This window comes from Schistocerca serialis, chromosome 7 (genome assembly GCF_023864345.2).
Source record: "Schistocerca serialis cubense isolate TAMUIC-IGC-003099 chromosome 7, iqSchSeri2.2, whole genome shotgun sequence".
Taxonomy (NCBI): Eukaryota; Metazoa; Arthropoda; class Insecta; order Orthoptera; family Acrididae; genus Schistocerca; species Schistocerca serialis.
Window position 1 is genome coordinate 217,694,194 of NC_064644.1, and position 17,900 is coordinate 217,712,093.

Consider the following 17,900-nt stretch of genomic DNA (forward strand, 5'->3'; position numbering starts at 1 on the left):
ATAGTAAGTAACTGCCTTAGCGATGTTTCGGTTCGACCAGCTGTTTCCAATGAGATTATGTGCACTCTATTGTGCTTTGCTGTGTATGATGCCATTTTGTGCCTATGTGAGTGTCATGAGGTTTTATTCTTTGTTGCATGTGTGTATGCTGGTTTCCTGTAGATATTAGCAAAACAATTGAGAAGGAAGTACATATTTTTAGAAAACAAATGCCAGTACACCAACGTTAAAATGCGATTAAACGCAAAATATTTTGTGGCGCTTCACACGAAGATTACGCACCATCTCACATGCCTAAAGGTGAATAGAAAGTTTCATAGCTCCTTCTTACGCCGAATAAGTAGTGGTGTGACTCAGCATGTCAGTCCACGTATATAAATAACACCTCGCGGCGAGTCGTGAGCGATCAGTGCTGGTGAAGATGTGGGCGCCCACCTTAATTGCAGCTTTGGTGACTCTCGGCTACACACGGGCGTCAGACAACAAGTTCCCAGATGGTTTCTTGATGGGGTGCGGAACGGCTTCCTACCAGGTAGAGGGAGCATGGAACGAAGACGGTGAGTGCTAATTTTAAAATTGCACTCTAGTTTAGTTAGTGAAGCACTTTAAATACATTAATAAAACCAGACGAATCCTATCTCGCAACATTGATATAAGCTCATCATTTGAAAGAATTAGTGCGCATATAGTACAGTGTTGACGACAAATGTGAAAACTTTGAAAGCTTTTCTAAAATTGAAAACAAAGATATTTTAGATTTGACAGAGGGAAGTCATGAAACATGGTGTACCCAATTCCTATTTTCGGCATAGTGTAGACATTCAGTAACAAGCATCTTGGACACCAGTTATTGGAAAAAAAGATCTTAATATAGAATTGAATTTCAGGAGAAATCATGTATTCAGATATAACTACTATGGTGTGGGTTAAGATTATTTGTTCAGATTCACTGTGATGGTGTGATGATAATTCTTTGAAAATCTATAGCTTCAGTCGTGATATGACTTTTTTAGTGTATAATAAGACTGAAAGATATATATTCAGATATATATATATATATATATATATATATATATATATATATATATATATATATATATATATATACATGTATGTTTGGTCCGAAGTGGGACTTCGATGAATATACCTCTCGAGTTAATGCTGTAGCCTACTTCAGACCACCATAGATTTCGAGTATACTCAATTTGAAAAAGTAAATGCGTGGAAGATCCGATAATGTAAAAATGCAGATACGAAGGGCCTATTTCAATAGTGGTACAAGTCCATTACCTCCACTTTTCTGTCTATAATGCTTCTGAAATTAATGAGCCAAACAAACAGAAAGAAAGGTTCATCTCTAGCAAGAAGCCATATGCTTGAATATTTCTGGTATCTCAACTGCAGATTTTTCATCGCTCATTTAACTTTAGGAGTCTATATCTCATTATAAACGAAAATGGACTTGTACCACTATTGAAATAAGCCCTTTATTTGTTGGACGTAGCTGTAACACGTAGTCGGATAGGGTGTAGAAGGATCTACGAGAAACGGATGACTAATACTGCAGAGAGATGGAGCGCGCTAATTTTCAGCAGCGACCTGTATTGCATGATGAGAATGGTCCATGACATGCCAAGGTCATTCATTGCAGGTAAGTAAAATGAAGTGGAAACTAGACAGCGAGCGCCAGTATCTCTTGTCGAAGTGAAAATGTGCCATATTACCCTGTGTGAGATTTCTGAAGCACTACCGTCATCTGTCTTTGGCGAAGGGGTTTATTGTTACGTCTCTGAACCATGTGTGGAAACAGTGAATGGAATAGAATATTTTTCTTTATTTTTACTTGCATTTGGTGTATATACCGTTGTGTCACCGCCTTATTATGTGGATGGTACATCTAATGTTAAAATGAGGAAGGATGTACGTGGTTGATGACAGATTCTCATAGCATATCATGACAACTGGGAACAAATACCGTACGCTGAAATTTTTGAGGGGAAAACGTAAAAATGTGATACAAAAATACCAACGAGATACGACAGAACAAATATTTTCCCTCAGTTACAAATAGTGGTACTTATTGTGTTAAGTATGAGACAGTTTAAAGGTCCATCTTCAGGTGCTTAACATAATTTTGTCATCCGTTGTGTACTCGAAGCAATGTTATGATCACATTTTCTGCTAAATGATATCAATTATTCGTTCTTCCATCCTGTGCAACTAATCACATACCTATTATATAGTTTCATTACAGGTATTTGCGTTAATTGCTCTATATTGTTACTAAAGGAAATAATATCTTTGTTGTGGGAACCAGTAGGAACATCTATGTACAAAAACTGACTTCAATATGGTGTTGAGCACGTCAAAACGATCCGCGATATCGAATGAACATCACGATTTGTGACTGGTACCAGATGTTTTCCTTCTATATATTACGGATATAGCTCATCCACGGAACCGACACAGAAGACAAATAAATAAAATTAAGCGAAGCTAAGACTGCAAGCCTCCGCCTTCTGGCTCAGACATGATAATCGCTACCAACCGACTGCCACTTCATCCCCTGCGAATGGTATCATTTGGATGCGGAATAGAGGCACGTTAGTTAAGAATAGGGTCCTTCCAGCACGTTATCGGCTTTCTAGACCTAGGTGCAGCTATTTCCGCTATTTTTCATTCAAGTATCTCCTGAATTGCCATCACGATATTGAGTGAACACCGTTCCAGCCCCCCCCCCCCTCCCCCCCCCAAAATCCCTGGCAATACCAGGATTGGAACTCGTATCCTGCGCATGGCAAACACTCTTGCTGACCTCTGACCTGCAGAGGCAGACAATAAAATTAACACCAATGCATAAATTATGTTCTACGATCTGTAACAGAAATGAGGGACCATACAAATGCAGATGTAACAATATTTGCTTTTATGAACAACACGCATTGAAGCTACATTCGCGTCCAGTATCAACGTCCAGTTTGACACGTAGCATTTCGACAGCATCTTGTCATCATCAGATGCCCATACAATGATAATAGCTTAGTTTATACGAGTATACATGACATGTCATTGGTGGTTTTTACGCCAGTATGGTTAGGTGGCTCTTCGTTCGTTCTTTCGCGAGTTACAATCCAAACGTTTCTGTACTTTCTCGGGGCGCTTATTCAGTGAACCACAATATTTCTTAAATGTGGTAAAAATACACATCGAAGTTGCTGGTACATATGCCAAAAACTTCCACATGTCTATGTTTGTACTGGAGACAAATATATTCGTAATGGTACGATTCTGAACTTCAACAAATGTATTATTGCAATTGAACTTAAAAACAATTAGTTCGGAAAACTGAGTTTCTCACTGACATAATGGGCACTAGATCATGTTAAAAGTTAGATGTGTTAAACAAAGGCCCAATGAATGCCCATATTTCCGAGTTGTTAGTGAAATAGAAATTCAAATGTGGAGAAGATTCTAAAAATAATTAGAATATTACTTTCAAGCTTATCATTCAGCATCTTGTTTCCACATTTTGAGGTTTTCATTTATATGAATCCTTTAGATAATGTATGCTTATTTCTCGGATTATCTGAAGTTCAGTTATAGTGAATCCAGTACCCAGTATCATTTACGGAGACAACTATTGCTGATTTGCAGTAATTGTTAATGCGATATTCAGTCATGTTTTCATTGTAACTTTGTGGAAACGTGGAATCTGTGACAAATATAATCATACGAAATGATATGTAATAAGACAATGGGCAGCAGATTATAACAGAATCCAACCTAAATGCATCGTCCCAAACTAAATATTATTGTAAATGTGACTGAAGTTGCAAAATGTGTTATTTATAAATAAATTAAGACGGACGATCCACATAAAAAAACCTTCATCACATGTGACAGAAAATCCAAGGTACGTAGCCTTAGCTGTTGATATGAAAAGTCGTTGAATTGTACACAGTGTGTATCAACTAAGAACTTGACAGCGTGCTGCAAGACCTAAGTTGAAACAAAGTGCCTGGGGTGGACAACATTCCCTCAGAATTGCTGAGCCAGCCATGAGAAACCTATTCCATCTGGTGTGCTAGATATATGAGACACGTGAAGTCCCCATACGTTTCAAGATGAATGTAATAATTACCCCTATAGAGAAGGCAAGTGCTGTTAGGTGTGAATAACCTCGATCGATCAGTTTAATAAGTCACAGTTGTTGCAAATACTAACACGAATTCTTTCCAGCCGTGCCGTCTTTACGACTTATTTCGGGAGATCAGTTAAAGTAAGGGACGTACATTTATCATTTTTGTAGATTTAGAGAAAGCTTTTGACAATGTTGACTGGAATAACTGTTTGATGTTTAGAAGGTATCACAGATAATATACACGGGGCGAAAAGTTACGTACAGCTTATCCAGAAGCTAGACTGCAGCTATAATAGTCGATGGACGTGAAACGTAATTATTAGCTGCGAAGAGTGTGAGACAAGATATGGTATTCAATCAGTACACTGTGCAAACTGAAAAGGGAGGGAAGGAGAAATTTAGAGAGGCCGTTAAAGTTCAAGGAGAGGAAATAAAAACTTCGCGGTTTGCTGGCAGCATTGTAATTCTGTCAGCAACGGTAAATGACTTGAAAGAACAGCTGAACGGAATGAATGATGTCTTCAGAATAGGTTATAAGATGAAAATCAACAAAAATAATACAAGGATAATGGAATGTATTCGAATAGATGAAGGTGATACTAAGGAGAATACATTAGGAAATAGACAAAAACTAGTCGACGAATTCTGCTATTTGGGCTGCCCGAAGCAGAGAGGACATAAAATATAGACTGGGAATAGCAGGAAGAGAATTTCTGCAAAAGATGAATTTGTTAACGTGGAATATAAATTCAAATGTTAGGAGTCCTTTTCCGAAGGTCTTCGCACTGAGTGGAGGGAGACGTGGACGGTTAACAGTTGAGACAGGAAGAGAATAGAAGCTTTTGAAATGCAGTGTTGCACAAGAATGATAAAGACTAGAAGGGTAGAGCGAATAACTAATGGGAAGATACTGAACGGAATTCGGTATAAGAAATTTATGGCACAATCTTACTAAAAGAACAGGTCAGTTGACAAGATATATCCTGATACATAAATTCAGTTTGGCTATAAAGGAAATTGTGTGTGTGTTTGGGGGAGGGGACAGGGGGGAGGTGTGGTAACAATGATAGAGAGAGGCATAGGCATGAATGCAGTAAGCAATTTGAATAGGTGTAGGTTGCAATAGTTACGTAAAGGTGAAGATTCTTGCACAAGAAACAGTATTGAGGAAAGCTGCGTCGTGCCTGTCCTCAGACTGGAGACCAGAACAACAACACCATAAATAATAGCGAAACAAGACCCAGGTGAGAATATTCGACGATAGCAACAAAACGTAGCAGTAAAAATGAGTCCGAAAAAGAGCAATTTGCGAGATAGTAGTTTAAAGAAGGTATCGATATGATATGCTACAGCATATCAAGTTCTGTTTTTATCAGAGTATGCCCTCAGCGCTTATTGCTCTCTCTGATGACAGTATTTTGTTCATTATCCATTTTCTGATGAGTGAATAAAATATTGGTGTCTCTGTATCGATTTATGGTACAAGCTAGTAGTGTTTGTAAATTTGGGCATGGAATTCGCAGCTTTTATTATTCAAATATTGTGAAAAAATATGTGGAATACAGTTGAAGCTAACTGTAAATGTCAACATCTGTTACAGCTGAAAAGTCACCCTGTATTAAAGAGTCCGTTTAATTATTCTTAAATTGGATGATTACCTTTTACCTTTCAAGATTAAATTTTGTGGTATGATTCACATTGGAAGTTAACGGTGCGGTGATATGAAGAGGCTTCAGTTCGGAGACGAACTTAATACGAGTATTATAGCAACCTTTTAATCTCAGAATAACATTTGCTATCTACGCCATCAATTAATTGCTGGATGTATTCAAATATTCCTCTACAGCTTTTACCCTCTACAGCTTCCTCTAGTAGCATGGAAGTTATTTCCTGATGTCTTAGCATTTGACCTACCACCCTGTCCCTTAGGCTTTTGTTAGTGACTTTCATACATTCCGTTCCTCGACGGTTCTGTGGAGGACCACGTCATTCTTTACCGTATCATTCCATCTCATTTTCAACATTCTTCTACAGCACCATGTTTCACATGCTTCGAATCCCTTATGTTCCGGTTTTCTGATAGTCCATATTTCACTACCAAACGATATTGTGCTACAGAAGTACATTCCCAGTAATTATTACCTCTAAATAACGCCCATGTTTGATAGTAGAAGATTTCTCTGGGCGAGAAATGCCGTTTTCGCCAGTGCTAGTCTTCTGTTAATGTCCTCCTTGCTCCGTCCGTCATGGGTTATTTTGCTGTCTGAGCATCAGAATTCCTCAACCTCATATTCTTCGTGATCACCAAATTTCTCGTTTAGTTTCTCACTGTTCTCGTTTCTGCTACTTCTCATTACATTTGTCTTTCCTCGATTTAGTCTTCATCCATATTCTATACTCATCAGACTGTTTATTCCGTTCAACAGAGCCTGCATTTCTCATTCACTGTCATCAGCGTAACTTATCATTGACATCCTTTCACCCTGGATTTTGATCTTTTCTTTCTTTTATTTCCAATATTGTTTCTTCGATGTGTAGATTCAACAGCATGGGTGGAAAACTACATCGCCGTGTTACACCTTTTTTAATCCGAACACTTCGATCTTGGTCTTCCCTTGTTATTGTTCCCTCTTGGTTCTGTACATATTATACCGAGGTGCTCAGCCGCCACTTTTGTCATGCTTAGCCTCCCAGGTCCTCAGACCTCAGTCCGTGCGATTATTGGCTTTGGAGTTACCTAAAGTCGCAAGCGTATTGTGATCGATCGACATCTCTAGGGATGCTGAAAGACAACATCCGACGCCAATGCCTCACCATAACTCCGGACATGTTTTACAGTGCTGTTCACAAGTTATTCCTCGACTACAGCTATTGTTGAGGAATGATGGTGGATATATTGAAGATTTCCTGTAAAGAACATCATCTTTGCTTTGTCTTACTTTGTTATGCTAATTATTGCTATTCTGATCAGATGAAGCGCCATCTGTCAGACATTTTTTGAACTTTTGTTTTTTTTTTGTTCTAATAAAACCCCATGTCATTCCAAGCGTGTGTGTCAATTTGTACCTCTCTATCTACATTATTCCGTGATTTATTCAGTTTTCAAATTTATACTGACTTTTTGATCACCCTGTATATTACCCATCTTTCGTTATAGCTACTTTTCCCAAAATTTCGAAGACGTTGCACATTTTTACATTGTTGAACTCTTTTCCCGAGTCGAAAAATGTTATGAAAGTTTTTGATTTTTCTTCACATTTGCTTCCATTATAGCGACAAACTATTACTAATATTTTTTTGTGAACTCTCGTCGCCACAATTGTAAAGGCCTCGTCGCTACTGCTGTGGAGGCCGAGTTGCCACTGTTGTCGCGGTAGGCCGAATTTGTTAGTTCGTGAAACTGCTTCTGTTGCGGTACACCCTAAGGCAATTTCTCCTTGCCACTATTACACAGCTATGCCCCAGAGTCAGGTAACAGGATAGGAGAACGAATGTTCTGAAACCCTCAACAAATTAGTAACCAATTTAAGCAAATGCGTTAAAAAGGTTTACTTATCTTTGTGACTTGTCGAACAACGAAGTGTGCAACACTGAATATAATACAACCAAAAAAGGCCATCAATTTGTAATTGCAAATAATCCTAGGTAATCTTCACAGTACACAGCAAATTCAATTTACAGCAACTGTCTGTTCACGTGTAAGACTTAACTAAACGTCGTTCCCTGTCTAAGTCAGCCTTGGACGATGATCTACAACTAAGTGGGCGAGAGCTGTTCTTCTATCTTCCGAGCAGGCTTTTGTCCGTCGTCGTCCGGTCATTGGCGGATTGTATTCAGAAAGCAATTGGCTGAGGCGAAGTCGATATCGTCATCCTCAGCGCCGCTCGTGTCACTGGTAAAACCAGCTCGCATTTTTGCGCCTGGGGTGCTTTTGCCCTGCCTGTGTCTTGTTCGGAATACACAGCAATACCCATTAGTGTGGCGCGAGTTTCAATCAACGCATTGTATTTTCCTCGCTAATGTTCTGTGCATACATTTTCCTGCATGAAACTTCCTGGCAGATAAAAACTGTGTTCCGGACCGAGACTCGAACTCGGGACCTTTGCCTTTCGTGTGCAAGTGTTCTACCAACTGAGCTACGCAAGCACGACTCACGCCCCGTCCTCACGGCTTTGCTTCTGCCAGTATGTCGTCTCCTACCTTCCATTCTGATTTTCATGCATATCTGTTACAGTGTAGCTATGGGGATGTGAGAAAGAGGGCATATGGAAATGTATCCTCATCGATAGCCGATTGCAAACGCAAGATGCATAATGAAAGGCATTTGATTCTATGGTATTTCTATCGAATTCTGGACCTCGAAGAAAGTTTTATTAGTTTAAGTCTTATTTACAGACAACACAAGTATACGAGACGGTTCTTACAAAACTGAGAGGACGCCATTATCCAAGCAACGTTAGTGGCACGTTGACACGCTTACTGATTACCGAAATTGACATCATGGGTCAACATTATTGACAGTGTAAGGAACCAAATATCTACCGCTCAGCCTAGGCATTACGACTCAATTAGAGGTGTCCTGGAGACAATTTTTCAACCTCATGCATGAAACGGTATAATGCGGTAACAAAAGCGTTTCCGGAGCCATGTCTGTATAACATATATGTGAGAGAAACGTGTAGCGAGAAGTAGAGTATACCCTCGTGTAATGCGAGTGTAACTTCAATAAATCGTGGCAGAAAGCCGAACTGAGAAAAATTCATGTAGCTACTGTTACTGTCATTTACCTAGAAACCATTGCGACATTTGAACTATACTCTGTTTTTCCAGTTTCACGTAATGCATAGTGGCAATGTCTCCTCTTAACTACTACATGTTTCACACTTTCATAACTGAAGAATGAATTGTTTCCAGTGACTTACAGTAATTTTTAAGAACGATCTTACTTTTTTAGGAAAGGGCGAGAATATTTGGGATCACATGTTTCACGAGCATCCGGAATACGGAACAAACGGCGACAACGGGGATGTAGCCTGCGATTCTTACCACAAGTACAAGGAGGACGTGCAGATGCTGAAGGCTCTGAACGTGAGTATCAGTCCAAAGTGGAGAATTCAGTATATCTTCACCTGCTTCGTCTCCTTTCTCTTCTTCATTTCAGGGAGCAGGCTTATATAAATTTTCTTTCTTCGCAAAACCTGTCTTTTCCTGGGCCTTCATTTATCTCTCTTCTCTATACGTCTATTGTCTGTTGCATGTCCGACTTCTCTTTCTGCCACTATTCTTTCAGTATGCACCTTCCATTTTGTTATGTCGATTCTATTCCTTGTGTCAGAATTCTTTATCTGATCAATCGAAGTACATCCATTTACAACCTTAAAAATTTCATTTCAACTAACTACATCCTTCTTTGATCTTTCTTAATTATTGTCAAGGTCTGAGTTCCGTACGTGAGCATATATGTTGCCATTACTTTGTAGATTTTCATTATGTCTTTTGTGGTTTCATTTGCTAACGTTCTGTGTATAGTTTCACATTACATTTGCAACGTGTTCCACTTAGTATGGATGACATCATCCAATTCATAGCTTACATCACTAACTAATAACTTAAAGTGTGGTAGCTATTCAGACAATTTTTGATTTAGCATTATTTTAGAACTTACTAAGTGCTTTCCTTTAAAATCCATAACTTTGGTTTCATTTCCTAAATCCTTCACCTTCAAGTTACAAGGCTTACCTATTAATTCCAAAGGATGTAGAGCAAACGGTAAGTCAGAATTAATTTTGCCCTCTGTAGCGGAGAGTGTGCAGATATGAAACTTTCTGGCAGATTAAAACTGCGTGTCGGACCTCTGCCTCTCGCAGGCAAGTGCTCTTCCGACTGAGCTAGCTAAGGGCGACTGACGACTCGTCCTCACAGCTCTAACGGCGCCAGTACCTCATCAACCTTCCAAAAGCAGTTTCAATATACCAGGGAGTTTCGAACTGTAAATCACGCTCGGTCTTTCCATTGACCAACAACGTCATCGGTGTATACATTAAATAAAGTGGGTGGGAGATTGCACCCTTGTCATTCCCCTCTGTTAATTGGTATTGGACCTAATCTATCTTTACCTGTAGTAATTAAAATTTCGTTGTTTATTGTCAAGCTTTTTATCACTTGTAGTCATTGTTTAGCATTAAATCGTCTTGCCATTACATTCCACAGCAATATACTTATTCATTGTAACTAAGGTTTTGCATAATCTTCAAAACAGTACAGTATAATTCTCCAGATCATACTCTCGCCTCTTTTCAGTTATCTGCCGCACTGCTTTAATATTGTCATGTTTGATCGTCCTCTTCTAGAACCTTTCTTCCTACAGTAATTGGGCATCAGCTAGTTTTTTTCTTTCTGTTATTATTATTTATGCCTATAACTTATAGCCGGTGTTCAACAGACTTATTCGTCTAAAATATTCATCAGCATTTTCAGTTCCTTTTTATAGAGTGATATTACGTCCGCCACTCTGGAAGGGTCGGTTTTATATTCCATTTTCAGCATTCATTTAGTAAATGCAACAGTCTCAGTTGGGACATTAAACCTCGATACTTAATAAGTTCTGCATTCATATAATCGGGTGCTGTAGCTTTTCTACTCTACAACTGCTTTAATCCTTCTTGCATCTCCTTCAGTGTAATATTGTCTCCTTGGTGTATTTCATCATTTTGCTCTTTTTCCTGCTCTGAAATGGTCTTTATTTCGGTTTTATCATTGCATTTTACTCACAGTTCTTGACACTGTATTTCCCATTTTTCGTTTTCTATTACGTATAATCGTGCAGAGTCTTTTCCTGTTTGTTAAGTTGTTCCAAAATTTTGTAAGTCATCTCTTGTCTAAATGGTAGATCATTTTAATGTTTGATTTCATTCTGTCCCAAGATTACTGATCCCTTCTCCCACCATTTTCTTATCAGAGTTACGTTACTCATAACACCGCACTTCCGTTTCCTCTGTATCGTGCTGTAGATCTGTAACGCATGCCTTTTGTCTCTCTTTAATTTCATTTGCCATATCTTGAATTCACATTTTGACCCCCTTTTTCCTTTTAAACTTTTTTTTCATCTCTAGTGCCTTCGCTACAGCTTTGAACACACATGATTTAACATTTTCCCATTTTATGAATTTACATTGTAAATAACGCGAATGTCACTGTTGAAACAGACTTCTTACTCTGTGTTGTTGCAATAGGTAGAATTTGAGAACTTCGTTTACTAGTTTATTCTTTGTAGCAGTTTGTTTCTTCAATTTCGAAATCGGGTTCACTTCGGCTGTCACCATGAAATGATCTGACTTCGTACTGCGTCTATGTACTCTTACACCTTGTACTAGACCTCCGAGAGTTCCGTTCGCTACGATGTAGGCAAAAATCAGTCTGTAGCCCTTTGCACTCCACGTGAAATTATGAATTTCCTTCTCTGGTAATTTCCATTTCGTTATATGTCACTAACTGACATAATTCGTGCCCATTGTTATTTATTACCTGCTCTCCAAAAGTTCCTATTGTTCCAACTATTGGCAAATATCACACAAATGCCTTAAGGTTTCGACTTGTAGTAACAGTATACGAGTATCTTTTGCTTTAGTCAACTTGCTTTTCAAGATTTTCACAAAATATTTGAGTTTATTCTCTCCTGCATTCTTCAGAGAAACGGAAATCTAAAAAAGCGAGATAGCCTCTCTCTAATTTTAGCGTTATAGACGTCATTCTTTCAATTATCAATGTATAGCAGTGAATTTGGTTCTTCCACTTGTTATCAGTTAATAATGCTACTCCTCACTTTGTTGTGGTAGTTTGACTCTATCTACTGAAAGCCATTACATGATCAACCAAATCCTTTTCTCCTTCTAGTTTATTTGTAATTTCAGTTATTATCATCATGTTAATGTTTCTGGTCCTTAACTCATTGTTTTGCTGTTGTCCATTTCGTCCCAGTCTTGTGCACTTCAGTTTCCTATTCTTAACCAGTCCAAGATCCATATCGTTTGTCCTTGTCACGCTTTGGCTGTTTCCTTTGAGATCCATCCACAACAAATTCCATCACTCCAGCATACGCTAAAATTCTCGTCAGGACAGGGTGGCCGTTTGGATACTGGAGGTGTACACCATTTCCGTCGTCGTATTATGACCCAGACTGCAAGTTCAGCCGTCTCCCAATGACCCATACTAGCGTCTTTGCACCGTTTTCTTCCTTCAGACAATTTTCAATAATTGTATAATTCTGTGGCACTTCTCTATTAACCTTATCTATCAACATTATTTTCCTCCCTCTTCTGCTTCTTCCTATTCCCATCCCTTCTACAGCGCCTTTCAGTAAGTACGTTCTTGTACAATGGCCTAAGTTCTTTTAGGGTAAGGTGCCCAAACTGTCAAACCTTACCCAAAGTTTTTTGTAGGACATTCTGAACGGGAGGAAACCTGGATCAGTTTATGGTGTGCTTTATACTTGCAGCCTGGTCTCATCTTATTTGTTGTGCACTCTTATAGTATGCACTATACTGTATGTAGTGCATATACATGGTATAATATATCTTTAGAATGATCCCCTGTGTGTGCTTCCGAAAGCACACGATCAGTTAAGTAAAATAACCATTTTGACAAAAGAACGTACTGAAATGGCGTTTATTAAGGTTTTACTTACTGACGAATGTGCATTGCCACACAAAGTAACTTATTTCTCAAAAGACTGACATACTGATGTAGGTGGACGTGTACCGTTTCTCCATCTCCTGGCCTCGCATCTTGCCGACTGGAGATGTGGACATCATCAACCAGCCGGGCATCGACTACTACAACAACCTCATCAATGAACTGCTCGACAATGGTATCCAGCCCATGGTAAGTCAAAATGTTACGTTGGACGCTAACTCTAGCGCGTTTTGTGGAATACATGACTTCAGATTACTTACGTGAGATATACTCACGCAGTTTTCAGTTTCTAGGAAAAGTACAAGCTGAATTTGCACTTCAGTAAAATTTCCATGATGATGCGATGCGATGAAACGAGAACACTTGTCTGCTAGGATACATATGAGTTTTGTATGTTCATCCGGTTTAAAACAATTCGTTACACCGAAACTTAATTCAGGAAGCTATTGATCTAATTACTAATTCTGAAGGCAGGCATGACACACGCTGAGAGATTAATTTTACTGCGTATCTCTCTCTCTATTTATGTGCTTTTCAGAATGAAAACTCCGCTGACATTGGCAAAAGTCGATGAAATTAATTTGAATATACCGAAATGTTACGCATTAAGATGAGGCAAAGAATCCCACATTGTACCGAGGAATGAAGCAATATACTTTTCTGTTATCAGCAGAAAGAGTGGTAGTTACGCGTTGCGATAAGAGTCTTTCATTCAATCAGACTAGATTTGACTGACTCGCTGAATCATGGGATTCTAGATAAATCTTATCCCAGTGCAAAGAGCAGCTGTATTGACTTCGGTTTAAGCTTCGACACGGCATATTTCGTGCAGAGATGAACTCATAAAAATTTCTGGCGAGATGAAGTCGCATTGTAATATTTCGGAAAACCTGGTATGTCCGTTAACATTGCAGAAAACATTCTTCCAATGCCAGGGTACATAGTCATTCATCTTCAAACAGCCCCACTACTCACCGAATCCTTTCCATTCCAACCAGAATGGTGAAAAATAAATCTATTACTGTTTCTGTCGATGTGTCCCTGATAGACAAAGCCATATTTAGTGTGAAATTAGGTATTTCCCGAGAAAAACATTGCGCACATACCTCTCTCGTGAAATTGATCCATTCTTCACCACGTCTCCATACGCTATTAGTAAACCTGCTGTTACTCTGTGAAAGGCAGAACCATGTTACGACTTACAGCACGTCATTACGCTATCGGAAACGTCTTTTGTAAAATATCTTTGATAATATTTTTCGCCGGCCGTTGTGGCCAAGCGATTCTAGGCGCTTCAGTCCGGAACCGCGCTGCTGCTACGGCTGCCTCCGGCATGTATGTGTGTGATGTCCTTAGGTTGGTTAGGTTTAAGTAGTTCTCAGTCTAGGGGACTGATGACCTCAGATGTTAAGTCCCATAGTGCTTAGAGCCATTTGAACCAAGAAATATTTTTCACTGTAACAATCACCGAAACAGCTGACTGATAGTCAAACCGTTGGTAGAAATCAATACTTGGCATGTTAAAACAGAATGCCCACTATGCCCAGGGTTCCACTAGGTAGAGTACATTGGCTGTAGTCCGGAAAAATATAAAAAAAAGACTGGAAATGAAAGTAAGACATTGATAGTAGAAACGAGCGCATAATACGATCTACTGGAAGCGGCATCGCTCAGCAGCCGACTCGGACATATGGTCGATGATAAAGTGATGCATAATGACGAACCGCTTCCTGGGCACTGAAGGCTTAGTTATTTCGTAATGAGACACACACTAGTTATTCCTTACGTTCACTCGCGCCGTGCTGTGGCACGATAATACACTCCTGGAAATGGAAAACAGAACACATTGACACCGGTGTGTCAGACCCACCATACTTGCTCCGGACACTGCGAGAGGGCTGTACAAGCAATGATCACACGTACGGCACAGCGGACACACCAGGAACCGCGGTGTTGGCCGTCGAATGGCGCTAGCTGCGCAGCATTTGTGCACCGCCGCCGTCAGTGTCAGCCAGTTTGCCGTGGCATACGGAGCTCCATCGCAGTCTTTAACACTGGTAGCATGCCGCGACAGCGTGGACGTGAACCGTATGTGCAGTTGACGGACTTTGAGCGAGGGCGTATAGTGGGCATGCGGGAGGCCGGGTGGACGTACCGCCGAATTGCTCAACACGTGGGGCGTGAGGTCTCCACAGTACATCGATGTTGTCGCCAGTGGTCGGCGGAAGGTGCACGTGCCCGTTGACCTGGGACCGGACCGCAGCGACGCACGGATGCACGCCAAGACCGTAGGATCCTACGCAGTGCCGTAGGGGACCGCACCGCCACTTCCCAGCAAATTAGGGACACTATTGCTCCTGGGGTATCGGCGAGGACCATTCGCAACCGTCTCCATGAAGCTGGGCTACGGTCCCGCACACCGTTAGGCCGTCTTCCGCTCACGCCTCAACATCGTGCAGCCCGCCTCCAGTGGTGTCGCGACAGGCGTGAATGGAGGGACGAATGGAGACGTGACGTCTTCAGTGATGAGAGTCGCTTCTGCCTTGGTGCCAATGATGGTCGTATGCGTGTTTGGCGCCGTGCAGGTGAGCGCCACAATCAGGACTGCATATGACCGAGGCACACAGGGCCAACACTCGGCATCATGGTGTGGGGAGCGATCTCCTACACTGACCGTACACCACTGGTGATCGTCGAGGGGACACTGAATAGTGCACGGTACATCCAAACCGTCATCGAACCCATCGTTCTACCATTCCTAGACCGGCAAGGGAACTTGCTGTTCCAACAGGACAATGCACGTCCGCATGTATCCTGTGCCACCCAACGTGCTCTAGAAGGTGTACGTCAACTACCCTGGCCAGCAAGATCTCCGGATCTGTCCCCCATTGAGCATGTTTGGGACTGGATGAAGCGTCGTCTCACGCGGTCTGCACGTCCAGCACGAACGCTGGTCCAACTGAGGCGCCAGGTGGTAATGGCATGGCAAGCTGTTCCACAGGACTACATCCAGCATCTCTACGATCGTCTCCATGGGAGAATAGCAGCCTGCATTGCTGCGAAAGGTGGATATACACCGTACTAGTGCCGACATTGTGCATGCTCTGTTGCCTGTGTCTATGTGCCTGTGGTTCTGTCAGTGTGATCATGTGATGTATCTGACCCCAGGAATGTGTCAATAAAGTTTCCCCTTCCTGGGACAATGAATTCACGGTGTTCTTATTTCAGTTTCCAGGAGTGTATGTTGGTAGAGGGTATACTTGATATGAGTATGACACTCCTGGTGTGAAAAGTATATCCCTCTGTATCAACTAGTAATCCGCATTAGGTCACATAATTTTTGTTTACGTGCTGGGCGGTGACCACATGTACATAATATAAACCTCATCCAAAACTACTAGTAACTGACAACTCTGTCATTCCACTCTACGTACTTTACCAGAAAACGTGCAGGTCGTCCGAGAAGGAATAACTAATATTCACGCATGTAATTGGAGCTCATGTGAAGAAAAAAGCTTCCTACGTTTGTGCCCTATTCCGAATCGTTCATAGGCAGAACAAATTTAATGTATAACTGTTTTTGGCTAGTGGCGCACAGGTATGTAATATGTGGGACGTGTGGTAGATATTTATTTATTGTATTGGACGTCCGAGGTGTGCAAATCAAAGGTGACAATGCGAGACGAACCACTTGGTCGCATCATGGTCGCTGCTCTCCTTGTAGGGGAACGTACAGGAGCACTCAGGAAAGCATAACAACATGTCCTCCCAAGAGTGCACAAATGTATTATAAATGGTTGTGGGATATTCGAACATTTATTGTGAATTGTACAACAGCTGTAAAGTGATGTGTACGATAATGCTGCGACTGCATCTAATTGTTAGTGCTGAGCAGTTGCTCTTCTAAACAGCAGTCCATGCGAGCAAACCGACTGAGACTTTCCCTGACGTTGCTAGTACCTTAGGTAGTGGGCTATTCCAGGCTATATTTAAAAAGAATAGCTCGATATACTCACAAGGCGACACACGCACATCTGCTTTCATGCCGCCCTGCAGCTAATTCTCTACAAATTATAATCTGTAGCTGCTATCGCGCAGGCAATTACTCTAAGCGTTGTCTAGAACTGCAAATTAATAAAATATACAGAATTATAAAGCAGAAGATAAATTATTATATATAACGTCTGTAAAAGATGGAAACGACAGAGAATTATGTTGAATACTGTACATTCAAGGAATGACATCTCAAATAAATGGGAGTGGGCCAACGATATTTAGTTAAAGTACAGACATAAAATATCCTTATCAAATGCAGCAAAATTATGTTGAGAGCCTTACGAGATGTGCAACAAAATCCCCAAACTAAACAGTCATCAAAGAAACACGAAAACAAAGTCCATTTCGTGATTACAATACACGAAATATTCACCAGCTCAGAACAGTTCAGAGTTCAACATGATGATTAACAAAGTAACACGCGCGATACAAAGGACAGTAACTCACACTCATCTGTCTTCATTTGCGTAATACAAACGGAAAAGGTGGAGTTCTACTCTGGAGCACATTCAAGCCTCTCGAAATCTAAGGTCCCTTCAGAGGTTAGAGTATTGCAGCAGCTATTCGTCGACAGAATGTATTGCCCACTAGTCTGCAGGTCTGCCTCCTTCCAGAAGTCGCGAAAAAGTGCCCAGAGTCGCTCCCCTGAGCTCTTCAATCGAAAAGTCGCAGCTCCACTTCACTCTCGCAGTGTTTCCCATTGACTAAAGGCCGTCCTCAACAAAATTACATCACTTTTAACTGCTACAGACATGATGTGATCAAGTTTGATCACTTTCCGGACTTAACTAAAACATTACAACAGTATTTAAATAAATAAATAATATAAACATTCGGTCACACTCAGACGATTCACAAAAATTATATATAAGGATTTGTTCATAAATAAAGAAGCCAGTATTCTAGCGCAAGTACACTCACGATGAATGGAAATATATTGTCGTTAAACGTTTTTAAATCTATTATTTAGGCCTTCTCTGGCACTATTTTACAAAGGTGGTGATAGTTAAAG

The 17,900-nt window shown here is 40.6% G+C and overlaps 1 protein-coding gene across 1 annotated transcript in view; it reads left to right on the forward strand.

Annotated features, from left to right (window-relative positions):
• Positions 1 to 421: 421 nt before the first annotated feature.
• Positions 422 to 17,900, forward strand: part of LOC126412985 (myrosinase 1-like) — an 80,073-nt gene continuing 62,594 nt past the window's right edge. The window contains exons 1-3 of the mRNA XM_050082877.1: positions 422 to 557; positions 9,096 to 9,229; positions 12,887 to 13,021. Of these exons, the coding sequence (XP_049938834.1) occupies positions 422 to 557; positions 9,096 to 9,229; positions 12,887 to 13,021 (405 nt within the window). The remainder of the gene's footprint in view (positions 558 to 9,095; positions 9,230 to 12,886; positions 13,022 to 17,900) is intronic.